We start from the raw sequence: 13,615 nt of genomic DNA, 5'->3' as shown, positions 1-13,615 counted from the left end.
TCAAAGTGCTACTGAAATAAAATGCCAGCATATGATAGAATTGTATCAGGCAGTTAAAAGTCTTTATCACAAATGGCTTCTGAGGAGCTGCGTTTCTGCATGGTGATGGAATTTGGCAGCATAAAATGTCACTCCCAGCAGGGCTGGAGTTCAGACTGAAAACACTGATAAGGACAAGGTATGTGCTTACCTGCTCTGCACCCCACCAAGCAGAGGAGGGAATAAACTATCGTAAGCCTAAATGAAGACCATATCACAGTAAGGGATATTTTATTCTGATAAAAACAGAGCTGCTGTTTAATAATTTATGAATATGTGGACTTTGGTTATCAGATCTTTAACAAATAACCAACAGAAAACACTGCTCGTTCAGTGGGAAGGGGCAGAAAGGGGGTTTGGTTTAAAGTCTGAACGCTTTCAGAGTTACAACAAGGGTCTGCAGTTCACAGGCAAGGGCAGGACGAGTCCTCAGAGGCTTCTCACTGCCCAGGCTGCACTTCAGGTGACATTTTTGGGTGGAAATGGGAAGAATTGTTCTGCTCTTGGGATGAGCTCCCAGCACAGAGGAACAGCTGCAGGGAGCGACAGTGCATTTTGCAAGTCAGAATAAACAGAATCTCATGGTAGGACCACAGTGAGAAGCAGGTGAGATGGTGTTTTTGAAATACTTAACATCAGATCTGTGCCAAACTGACAATGGTTTTATTTAAAATACAAGAAATAGAATATATAAATCACCTAACATTTCTGAGCACCAGATTGATTTCAACCCAAGACAGGATTAATGCCATAAGGAAAAGCCTTTCAAACAGGGTCACAAAGCATCACAGGGGTTATGGCCAGGTGACAGACCACATTGCCCTGTTTTTCCTTCTCTTCATTCTGCCAGGGCGCTTGCTGTACCCGGCAGCATTTTTCATCCGAAAATCCTGCGCTATCTGGAATTTCTCAGAGTCACAGCCCTGTAACAGCTCTCAGGAAAATGTCAAGCATCACCAAGCTCAGCACCCATTTGGCACGGTTGCCAGCACCACAGATCATTTTACAGAGTGCCTGCAGGTCAGAGAACATTGTCCTGGACTCAGATCTTCTCCAGGAGGAGACTACACAGAGCTTTTGGTTCCTGTAACACGTCTGGACGCCTCTCCAGTTTGCTTTTTAGTCATGCCAGGACCATCAGGGTGTGAGGTAACCCCATTTACCTTGTGTCATGACAAGGACTCATTGACATGAATGAGAACTCCAGAGCAATAAATATTTATCCCAGCGTCTCTAAGGGAAGGGAAGGGACAAAGACGCCGGTACAATCAGCTCCATCTCTGTCCTAAGGTTGTCAGGAAACAGGCAATGAGTTGCCATGGACTGTCTGCAAACAGGATTGTGTCTTTTGTAGCCATGGTGAAATAAATTGAAACCAAAATATTCCTAACTGTAGCGAGGTGCTAATTCTGTGGGAGGTCAGGGTGGATCCAATCCAGTGAATTCCAGCTTTATGTGTGTCTCTGTTACTGCCTTTATCTAACAAATAGATGTAGCTTAGACAGCTGTCAACACCCAGTAACTCTGCTTCTCCAACAACCTAATGAGGGATGCAGATTTTTTTAGATGGGGAGAGCAGGTCACTGAGAAATCTAACTAAATAGTGCAGCCAAATTATCACTGAAGGAAATGTCTGAATGAAGAAAAGGTTCTTAGCACAAGCCAGCCAGCCCATTAAATATTAATAACTTGCTGCAGAGACAGATGGGAACAGTCACTTGTGAGCCGACTGCTAACCCAAATATATGATGGCGGAGAGTAGGTGGGCATCTCGCCAGGACCCAAGTGAGCAGAGAGACCATGCCAGAAAAACAAACAATTTTCTTTTTTCCCTGTGGAGCTGTCAAGACAAAGTCCTACCCGTCCGCAGAGCACAACTGGTGAGAACACGGTGATGTGGCACAACCAGCCTCTGTGCCCTTAATGCCTGAAGCCTGATGAGCTGCAAAACCTCATCAGCATCGCTCCATACCCATGACTAGGCCCTATGTTTGCCATCTAACAAGTGCCCTGACCGTGTGGCCACAAATCCATGTGGTCCTTGGTGTGGACTCCACCAGCCAAGCAGAGCTGGCTCCACCTGAGCTCTCTGCAGCAGCTTCAGTCCACGGAGAGGTGATTAATGCATCTTGTGGAGCCTGAGTCACCCTGTCTAGAGCAGACGTCTAAAACCGGACAGGCTGAGCATGCATTGCTCTCTGCAGACTCAGAAGGAAGCCTGGGACTGCCAAGGCAGAGGCCCAGCCCTTCACTGTAGGTGTCTGAAAATTCAGTGAGCATCTCACAAAAAAGATCATGTAATAGATGGTGGATACACATGTATCATGGGCTGCCTGACAACAATCCCTCCCTTTCTAATAGCAGACGTGCCTTCCTTTAGAGTTTTAATTTATTCATGTTCGTTTTAAATCAAGTCATTTTATCTCTATGTTTTCATTAGAGTGAGGGGTCAAGAAGGTAAAAAAAAAATTCTCTCTCGACTACTGTGCTGATTTGGGAAGGAAAATGCAGCCGGCCATCCCACCCAACACAGCCCAGCAGTCTCCAGCACGCAGCTCTGACTGTGGCCGACAGGTGTTCCCTTCTCTGACTAAAGCAGGGTGTGGAGCAGCCTCTCAATATCAAATGGGTAAATTATTTTCCTGGAGAGTGTTGGAGGAGGCAGAGGAGTGGGGATGCACCAAGCTGTGGTTGAGTATCTCAGGACAAGCCTCCTTCCATGCGGCACTTCTCCCAGCTCCAAGATAAAGTCTGTGGAAGTGGCATGTGCTTGCTTAGACTGAGACCAAGGTCTATAAACCACATTGCTTTTGAAAACTAATACATTGAATCACTCTGGTGGCTACTGCATTGGAGAAACACAAAACCCCAACCAAGCCATGTTTCCAGCATCTCCAGGGTCAAGTAGCTGGGGCAGAACTCCCCAGACCCACACTGAAACACCTCCTCTCCCAAAGAGTTCAGGAGCTATCTCCTTTAGTCCCTGTCAGCTCAACACAGACCCAGGAGCAGTAGAGGCAGCTGTAAAGCTTCAATAACAATATCTGCACAAAGCCCAGGTGAAGGGCCCAGGAGAACACAAAGAACCTCACCTACCCTTATCTGTCCCAGTGTGGTGACCTACCGGCATTTGTGCTGCACAGTAACAATGAAAGCTGAACTTTATTTTACAGTAGCTGAGTAAAGTTTACTTACTCTTCTGGGAACTCTACAGGTTTGTTCTTGATCCTGTTATGAAGACCCAGGATATATTCATCTATAAAAGGGCACTGTAAAGCAAACAAAAGATTTTCCAGTTGTCAGAGGTCCTAGCACTGCTTAGACATTTGTCATTCCAACAGTACACTCTGTTTGCACTCTCCTGATTCTACACTGAGATAGAAATCAAGAATCTCAAACAAAAAAATCTCACAGTGCAGGTACCTGCTGTACTGCTCACCCTGCGAGAGCATGGGCAGGATGAGGGGCTTCTGGCCATAGGAGAGGGAAAAAATCCATGACAGAGCACTGAGCTGGCTCTGCTAAAGCGGTCTCCATCCGGCCCAGTTCAGCTCTCGCAGACAGAGCTTTCTGTAATCTGGATTGCTGAGGTGTTGCAGTGCCTTGGGATCAAACCTCTGCCTCTCTCCGTGCTCCACCTGGCTTGTTCTGAATGCAGGCAATTTGGATAACTCCCTGGCAAACTGTTGGTAGTGTTATTGATGTGCTACAAAACCCAGAGCAGCAAACAACTAGTCTGAGTAAAGGGGTCAACTCTAGAAGCCATCCTTTCCACAGATCACAATGTCAGTCCCCTCTCATCCGCAGGGTGATTTGGGAAAACAGGAGCTTGCAGAAGGTAGGTCTTTGTTTCTAATATTTGCCTTCATTTGGAAAGGCATGAGTCAAAAGCCAGGGGGGCAGACACCCTCACGCAGGGCTCCAGCGTCTGAAAGGCAACTTACCTTCCCGTAAACAAAGCAGTACAGGGTGATTCCCATGGCCCACACGTCAAGCGCCTGAAAGAAACCATACACAGACAGTAAATGAGATGTACCAGAGATGATCTGAACAAGCTGGATTTTCCCACTGATTCTCAGGACATTATTCATATGCATTTAACATTGTGCAGAGTCTCTCTAAAGTTGAGCTCCTAAAGTCTCCTGTATCATGCCTGGGGAATGAGGACTGTGCTGGGCCAGATGCTGCCACCCTTGTCCTTGCTATGGAATGCAGTGACCAGCAAGCAGCCTCTTCTCACAGGAGATGATACCATTCAGGGCTGAACATCAAAGAGTTGAACCTTAAAAGTCTTTTCTCATGCGAAAAAACACCCCACACTTGACCCTATCCCTGCAATACAGTGCTTCACAGTGCTCCTCGATTTCAGGGGATCAAGACAACATTGGTGTCCAGCAGTCCCCATGCCTCTTTATTATTTTGGAAGGATATTGGGAGTTTTCTCCCTTCCCTTTGTGCAGGGAAAGGGCTTTAACACCAGCTCGTGTTCGGGCAGAGTTCTGCAGCAAAGCCTGTCTGCTCACACAGGACAACCTATGTGAGTTTTGCCTGGACTGAACAAACAATTAGAGCTTCAGTTTAACTTAATAACAATCCAAATTTGCACCATAATCCCTGAGTGTGCAACACGCAAAGGATGTGGGTGCGGTGCTGCCCTTCATGCCCTTTGTCCTAAAAGGCTGTGAGCAAAGACATACCTTTCCACTGAAACTTTTGCCAGTGTCTGAAATGGCCTCTGGTGCCATGAAGGCTGGTGTCCCTGCCGTGCTGGAAAGCTGAGCATCGTTCCCTTCAAATTGATTGCTGACTCCAAAATCAGCAATTTTGACATGCCCATCATCTCCTAAGAGCAAGTTGGAAGGCTTGATGTCCCGGTGAATGATCTTCTGGTAGTGCACTGAAAAGAAAAATTAGGAGCATGGTCTGATACAGAAAAAAACCCATCCAGAGAAAACCTTTCCAGAAGGATGAAAATAAAGGTGCAAGCTCAGGCATCCCACTCAAGGTTGCTGCTGGATATGCAATATAATGCAGCAGAAGTGTCATTTCCTATAGCCATTCCTTTTCAGTACCTCACTGGGATGTATAGAGCACAACACTCTGAAATACATCTGTCAGCAGTAATTATGCAAAGAACAGACATGAACCCAGAAAGAGCCTAACCAGTAGGACAGAGCAGAGCTGTTAGAGAAGGAAATTGCTTAAGTCCTGGGGATTTGTTTGGCCTCATCAGACCAGCTGATGGGTTGGGCAGCTTGCTGTATTAAAGGTTTGTGGGATCCAAATAAAGAGATTCATTTCTAATTTGTTTACTTTGAAACTGCAGTGCCACAAAGCTAATCAAAAGGGACAGAATCACAGGCAGAATGAAACAGGCCAAAAGGAGATATTAGGTGAAACAAAACAGCTAGCAACCAAGCACCCAGGCAGGCCAAGAGCTCAGAAATCAGTGAGTATTTCCAACTCTGACCATGCAGTAATCACCAGCTCCAGCTCTGTCCCAGCTCCACGCGGACAACTACAGGCACCAGCTGAATTGCTGTACATCCAAAATGAAAGAAGCCCTTGCAAAGAGCTTGAAGGCTGAAATGCACTGAAAACACCACCAACGAAAAATCCCACCCATTACAGGCTATCTAGGAAGCGATATTGCAACTGCAAGAAAAGCATTTCTGGACAAGTGAGTGAAAGGGGGTTGTAGTAAGGTGGCTGTCTTCTTAGGAACTTGGAAAACAAATTTGAAAATAAAAACTTCCAGAACACAAACCGATCCCCAAAACACGACTGTAGAAACCCCAACAGACTTTCCTGAACAGGAGAGAAAATCCTTTAAGTCTTCACCGCCCTTGCCAGGGCAATAGGACCTCTCATCCTCCCTCCTCCCCCAACCCAACCACCATTTTCACATTTCCTTCTTGCAAACAGAGCATGTTTGGTTTTACACCTCCCCATGAACACTTTTCGTATCTTCTAGAAAACACACAATTGGGTGAGGGAAAATGCTGGTCCAACCCCTTCCTGCTTTACAAACCTGGTCAACACATTGCCGCAAAAGCAGCCTGCTTTATGGAACAACCCAGCTTGTGTTTTAGGACCAAGAATGAACAAATCTCATGTAACTTCTGCTCTACCCGACCCTGGGAAGGGTAAGTCACACTTGCAGACACTTTTTCTGCAAGGACCTCTCCTTAGTTTGAGGCACTGCTGAGGGACGCTGTCCTTGGCACACTAAAAAGCTGATCTGGAGACCCAGCAGACAAAAACTCAAAGGAGAACTCTGGCATTTGCATCCTTGTCCAGATGTGCAGCAAGTGTGTGGCCACGCTGTGATGTGAGCCAGTCAGCACTGTAACAGTCCAGCTAGACAGGCAGGATAAACACAAAAAACCCTGCAACAACAGTAATTATGAGGAGACATCTGCTGTGCAGTAAAGCTGGTGGCAAGTTGGCATTTCATTATGGTAATACAGGGAGAGAGAAAAACAAAAGAAAAACCAAAAACAAGGGGGGAGTGAAGTTTCCCTTCAGGAGATGATGAGCTGCCTTTCACACAGGTATCTGGTATCATGCCTGATACCACAGGGCTAAGATTGCCAATGCCTCTAAAGAGAATACAGGCCACAAATATATGTGTGCTGTACAATTACATCCCTGGAGCTGAAAACTGAGGTAGTTACACTAGGCAAGCAGGTACTCTAGGCTTTCTATTATTTCTTCCATACAGGAAAGTAAAACAAAACAAAAGAACACGCCCAGAAAACAAAACCACAAACCAATTCCCATATCAAGTAACTATTTATCTTGTAAAATATGTTCCCTGCCTTTGCACAATCTAATAAAAGTAAAGGAAAAACGCAGGCTGTTTGGCAGATGCTCTGTTTGTTCAGTGCCCATCTCAGCCTGGTACCCAGCGGGTCCGGCTGTAAGACACAGGAACAACGTGAATGTTGAACAAAGAAATAAGAAACACATCCTTTGCAAAAATCAAAGTCAAACACTAGGGTCAATGAACATTGGTGCTTCCCAGACCAGAACATCCATGTACTTGATGTGAGTGTTGGGGACTGTGACAGCATCTGACCTTGACTGCTCAAGAGAAGAAAATGAGCACAAGTAAGGCTTACGCTATCTGCACATCCTCTTCCCTGTCTAGCTGCCTTCTGCAGAGGCAACAGCCACGAAGGGAGAAGGATGTGGGACGGGAATTGTGCCCTCAGCACCAATTGGGTGTAAATGAACAAGGCTCCATCACAGCTATAAAATTTGTAAGAGCAAAAGAAATTATTTGGTGAGGAGCTGCTAACCTGATGAAGGCAACCTGAAATCCCTTTTCTGCTCTAAAGAAACATAATTCTTAAAGTCCTGGTCTGCCAGCTGCTGTGAGCATCCTCCCCTGCACAGCTACCTAAATCAGGCTCCAAAATGCATGGGCTTATCCTCTCCTGCACTCTGCCTTGCTGCTGGTACAGCTCCATACAATACAGGACTGCAGCAAGAAGAGTAAAAGATTCCCTCAAAATTATTCCCAAGTCCGCTTGTAGGCAATATTAAAAACCTGGTTGTTTTGAGAGCTGCAGAAAGGAGGCAGGATCACTCACCTGCAGGACATCAACCCCACTAAGTTCAGAAAAACTTCCCAACCCACCAACGTCCGCAGCACGTCCAGATCTCTTGTAGACAATGCTTTGCAGGGAGAAGGGCTGGGAACAATTAGTTCCGCATGGCTGGCCAAAGGCTGAGTGGCCAAGCGGTGGGATGTGCCTGCAGTGACACGGGCATCACTGCCACACGCTGCGCAAGAAGCCCGGGGACAGAGCTCTCTTGAAGGAAAGATACTTGTTAAACCAGCGTGATCTGCATTTCCAGCACAACACGCAGAGGAAAAGATGGTGTTATCCCCACAGAACTCCAGAGGAAGAGCTAAGCATCTCAGAAATAAAAACCTAGCACTAATGATACCTTCCAGACTGCTAATGGCTGTACGGAAGGGACAACAGCTCAAGGAGGAGACAACCCATGGAGCCACCCAAGGGGAGCAGGTGACAACCACAATCTGTTAATCACTAGCACAAATTAACCCTCTAATTTCACCCTGAGTATCCAGGCAACAAGCAGCCAGTTTGTACTTCCAGGTCACAAAACGTGACCATTAATACACCGCTTTGGTATACACTGAACGTCATTTCTGTGAAGAGCCAGTGGGTGATGTGTTCAGTCCCTTGGCTGCCTCCGGTGGGACAAGCCAGCTTCCTTCACAACATACAACTCATTTCACAAATGCTCCTCATTTCCAGATACCACAGGCTATTCAGAAACCAAATTGGCTTTTCTTCTCATTCAGCAGCAAACATCTCAGAACTGACTGCTGAGATAAACAGCCAGTGAAAACCAAGAGGGAGCAGAGGTAGAAGTGCTAGAAAAAGAGAGACTTGTTCCTTGGTCCTTTTAAAAAAAGATGCTTTTCACTGCATTTCCTTCTGGAAACCTTAGAGCTCCAGCAGCTTAATACAAACTTGCTAAAAGCTTATTTAGAAATTATACATATAAAACTTTCCAATGGTCTGACACATTCTGCTATTTACTGAGGCTGATGCTGAATTACACTTGATTAAAAACAGAATCCCACTCCCATTCAAGGACAAAAGCAATCCATATGGTGCTACTGCAGTCTGCTTAGTATTATTCTCACATCACCCCCGTAGCAAAGAAATTATTCAACACCCTCCCAAGGAAACTGCTGCACCTCCATCCAGAGCTTAAAAGAGAAACTGCTCTTTGAAGCAAACCTCTGTACGTGTCTGCAATGCTCCACTGAGAAACACCCAGAGTACACAGATGCAGCGGGTTGTGCAGGGAGAACACCTGCCCCCAATGCTCACCTGGGACAAGGATCCTATTATAGCTCCAATTTTTGCAGCTATGTTCACTCTTTCGCTGCTTTCTTGCTGCATCCAAACCTCTGCCACTTGCTTAAGCTCAGGTTTTACAAAGGGAGATCCCAACACACAGCACCGCCCGGCCCTTTGGAACAGTTCAGCTTCCATTTGTGCTCCCTGCATTCTGGCTGTCCTTCCACACCTGTTCTCCAGCCCACGTGAGCACATCGGATGTCACCAGTCCCAGAGGATGTGCAGAGCCTCCTGCCATGGCCACACACATGTCAGTGTTCAAGGGACCCCTGAGAAAGCAGGGAGCAGGACACATGCAGCAAGTACTGTCAAAATACCTGCACAGTCTGTGCCACAGGCTGCGTCTGACCCCGAGCACAACCACTTAACTGCATCAAACCACAACAATCAAACTGCCTGATCTTTCTTCAGAGGCTCTAGTACATCTATCTGCTCCACCAGCTAACTACTCTCACTCTTGTATAAAGTCCTCATTCATTTTGTATCAGCAACACTTACAGCTACATGAAAGGTGTGTGTTTTTCTCTTGGTTTGGGTTTTTAGTAATCTATACAGAGCTTGTCTGCATGTGATAAAACACAAGGCAGCCCCTCTCCTGGTAGTGTCATTTATAACACCCAGCACCTTGTAGCTGTAGTTGCGGTGCAGAGCCCTCACCTCTCCAGGTTCAGTTTTGAGGGGCTCTGAACTTGCAGAGGCAAGAGCAGAGGGAGCAAGTCCCCATTTCCCCACACAGGAATGGGGGTACAGATGGATCAGTAGCTCACTGGCAGTCCCAGCAGAGCACGCAGCAGCTCCATTATGAACTCATGTCCCAGCTCAGCCAGCCCACACCAACGTGAGGTCTCAGGAACTCACCTTTGCCAAGAGCCAAAGCAGATCAAACCCATCTACACTGATGCTTCAGCACACCTACCCCAGGCTCACATTACAGTAGATATTCTTCAGAAGAGACAAGCCTGTGTTGACTCAGCTGTTGATTTATTTGCTTAAATTTCCTTTTAAGATAATGGAAATTACACTCTTATATCAATGATCAAGTAGATTAAGTCTTATCTCAGAAAAGCCAGATTTGATCTGCACATCAGGCACTTTGTTATTGCTCCAGGCTTAGCACGCAGGGCTCCGGAGCATCGCAGGCATTTGTACAGGTGCCCTGCAGAGAACTGCTGCTGGATAGGTGACTTCCCAACAGCTTTAGCTGCACGTCATGACCTCTTCAACCCAACAGCTCAGACGAGACAAGCAGAGGGGACCAGAATTGCAAACCTTAGTCTCCCTAGACACACTCAAAGGCAGGAAATTGTGCGTTTTCTACAGAGTGCAGGAAATAATGTTTTTTCTTCCTTTCAGCCACACTGACAGCAACCATTTCAGCTTCTCATGAGCTGGATAAAATATTGAGCTTGCAGCTACACAGCAGAAGGGACAGCTGCTGTGCTTCATCGCGGCTGTGCGAGTCAGCAGGGCTTTCCCCTGGGTCGAGCTTGCGTGCGTGTTCTGTGCTAAGTGTCTGCTCCTGGCTAGTGTCACAGCCAGGCCACCTGCTTAGACAGACCTTGTTTGCTTATTGCTGTGCTTTACTTAGGCTTTTACTAAATGAAGCTCCTTGAGTCTCAATCCTAAAACCACACTGGGACACCTGCCTGGTTGTACCTTTTGATGAGGACGCTTCTCCCTCGCACCTCTCCTGCGGCTCCCACGTATGTCTCCTGCCACTGGAGAAGAGTTTCAGGTACCTGCTTCTTGCGTTGAACCAAACATGTGCTCACAGTAAGGAAAACACTTCTGGCCAGCAGACAGCAGCCTGACACTCGAAGAAAATCCTCCCTGTTATACACTTCACCTGGTACTGGTTTCCACTGTTCATCTGCCAAAGCAAGCTGGCATGACACCAAATACACCTTCACTCAGCAAACCCATTTACTGTACAGTTATTAAATACAAGTCAGCACTGAGTCAACCCAGAAGGAAATTCTAGTGCCTTCAAGAAGTAAAACCCTTCTTCAGGTATCACCGTACCTAGGATATCCAAAGAAAAACAGCAGAATATGTCTTTGTCCATCAAAGACACAGCTGGTGGGTCCCCCTGCGAGATAGCCCAGACTGATGCCCAGCTCTGCGGCAGTACTGTACTCATCTCCCAGCTGCAGCTGCTAACCCCTTCAGAAACTATTTGCTATCCAGGAAAGCCACGTTTGCCCTACTAGAAGGGAGACCAAGGCTTAAATAACCCCAGATAAGCACTACTACAGGGAAGTTACAAGTGGAAAGGGAGGTAATTGCACATATCTCCAATTCAGAGATGCTTAAACACATGCTTTAGTTAATGACACAAGTAATCCAGCAAAACTTTTCCATCTAAAGCACTTAAGTACATTCTGAAACTACCACTCCAGCGTACTTAAACCACACAGACAACCTGCCTTCCCAGTTCAGGAGGTTGTGTGTGATGCCATCAGTACTGGGGAAATCCTGCAAGTGGGAGCAAAACCACTTTCCTTTGTAGGGCTCATTTCACCAGGATGGGAATTAAAGTTTGCACATGCTTAAATAACTCCTGACAGTCCACCCAACAGAGCCCAGGTCTAAACAGGCATACGAAAACAGAACACATGAACTAGTAATATTACTACACTTGAGCTCAAAACATTTTCCAGCAGTTGGAGGGCCAGAGGAAGGGATACGCTACTAGGGACAGACCTCCCCAGCCTTCAGATCTTAAATTAGAAACAGAGGCAGGTTCAAGAGGTCAGCTCACACTTCCCATCACCTTGGCCCCTGCGGCCCCTTCCCACCCACCAGGTACCATTTGCACCGAGGGCAGCACCAGCCTGGATTAACACCTTGCGGGTTCCCACAGGAATCCAGCTTGCAACTTCTAATTTAATAAAACCCAACCAACATGATGCATTTGCTGCTGTGATGACTGCGAGCTTCAAGCAGCTGCATGGCTATTGAGCCTCCCAAATTACATAACAATTATGTATGCTTACATTAAAATTACCTTGCAATCTCTAGATTGCCTGGCAACACTTTTCCTTCAGTGTGCACAAACGGTGCACTTTTCCTCTGTAATTACATAATAATTGCCATGCATTTACCCAGCAGTTCTGGGAGAACACCATTTTTAACTTTCATTTGCTAATAAAATAAGTGGTTACTCAATAGCCCAAAATAAAGCACCCTCTTGCTGGGAGTGCTTGGGCATCCTATAATTTATTCCCCTGTTTCACTCCCTCTGCCTAGGACTACCCACACTTTCTTTTTGACTAAACTTGAAGTTTTCTCTGAGCAGGAACTGTTATGCCAGCAGCATACAGAATCTCAGTCACACTTGCAGATGACTTCCTAAAAAAAAGGTGATGACAATCAGGCTACAAGCAGGAAACCTGTAGACACACTTGAATCACCACCTCCCTGGAAGGTTGGCTCAGTCTGTGCCACTGCAAACACTCATTTTCTGGCCCTGCCATTGCCTTCAAAGATGCTCTCCAAAACGAGATAAACAGAATTCAAAAGGAAGCCACTATTTTCATACGGTCCTAAGGGATGCCTGCTCCCAGCATCTGGGTAAAGCTGAGCTGAGGAGGACCAGCACCAACTGCCAACCCTTGTTCCATGCAAACCAAGGGGACCTTGCTCGCTTGACCAAGCCCAGCAGACTCGAGAGGTTTCTCCCGTGCCAAGCAGGAGGCCAACATGCGCTCTGCAAAGCTGCCGTCAGCACTGGGGGTACTCACAGTACTCGATGCCCAAGACGATGTCTCGGAAGTAGAGCCGAGCCTGCTCCTCGCTGAAGGGCTGGTCACTTGGTACCTCCATGACAGGTCTGTTGGGAGTAAGGAGAGTAACTCAGTACTTTGCAGAATGTAGGGTTCTCCATCCATATGTCTCCATCATCAAGGGTCAGGCTCTCAGAAGGTTTTGGTTGCTGTGACACAGGACAGAGGTGCAGCTGTCCTTTCTGGACATAGTGACACCTAGGCTAGCAAGGTGGGATAGCGGTGATGAGATGCTTTGCAGTGCCAGAGCGAGCTATGGAGCCATCACCAACACCAGGATTAACTGCTGCTGCCTGCACAAAACAGGGCAAACGCTTAATTCACCAGGAGTCCCAACAGCATAAGTGTAGTGAAAGAACAAAACTGGATCTGGCCTTTTGTTTCTTGCTAAAGCTGCTCATGGCTGTGAGCACCAGCATCGCCAGGACGTACCAGGCAGCAGTGGGGACAGAGTGTCTGTTGTTGTGTACTGGACGTCACACCTGCTGGGGCTCAGTCCTGAAGCAACGCCAGCGTGCAGCTAGTTAAACAAGGCAGAACTTAGACAGGAACCATTGGCTGAAAGGTTAAGTGGAAACATTTCCAGTGCATTGTGCTTAACTGCTCTGAAAACCTATTTTGCTCTTCAGGGTTCAGCCACCACCAGAACTCAGCCATTCAGCCCTAAACAGCCAAGGTTACCTGGTCAGCTTCTCCTCTCCTTTGTGTGCCACCAATGCTGAGAGCTGCACAGTATCTGCTAAAAGCCCCTCTTCTGCCTGTGCTGCTGAAAGCTGAGGGCAAAGAGGCTGTAAGAGCTTGTCAGCATCTTCTGTTCCCCAGCAGATGAATGGCAGGAGCTAAGGACTTCACTGCACTGGGGGTTAATCCTGCTTGTGCTTG

The 13,615-nt window shown here is 46.9% G+C and overlaps 1 protein-coding gene across 4 annotated transcripts in view; it reads right to left on the bottom strand.

Annotated features, from left to right (window-relative positions):
* Window positions 1-13,615, bottom strand: part of CAMKK1 (calcium/calmodulin dependent protein kinase kinase 1) — a 78,358-nt gene that overhangs the window by 10,923 nt on the left and 53,820 nt on the right. For all 4 annotated transcript variants that reach the window (XM_065852939.2, XM_065852941.2, XM_071816854.1 and 1 more), the window contains exons 9-12: window positions 12,692-12,780; window positions 4,737-4,936; window positions 3,984-4,037; window positions 3,235-3,308 (exon numbers count right to left, since the gene is read on the bottom strand). In XM_065852939.2, coding sequence (XP_065709011.1) covers window positions 3,235-3,308; window positions 3,984-4,037; window positions 4,737-4,936; window positions 12,692-12,780 — 417 coding nt within the window. The remainder of the gene's footprint in view (window positions 1-3,234; window positions 3,309-3,983; window positions 4,038-4,736; window positions 4,937-12,691; window positions 12,781-13,615) is intronic.

The sequence above is a fragment of the Patagioenas fasciata genome, chromosome 19 (assembly GCF_037038585.1).
Source record: "Patagioenas fasciata isolate bPatFas1 chromosome 19, bPatFas1.hap1, whole genome shotgun sequence".
NCBI classification, from domain to species: Eukaryota; Metazoa; Chordata; class Aves; order Columbiformes; family Columbidae; genus Patagioenas; species Patagioenas fasciata.
This window is presented reverse-complemented; position numbering and strand designations above follow the sequence as displayed.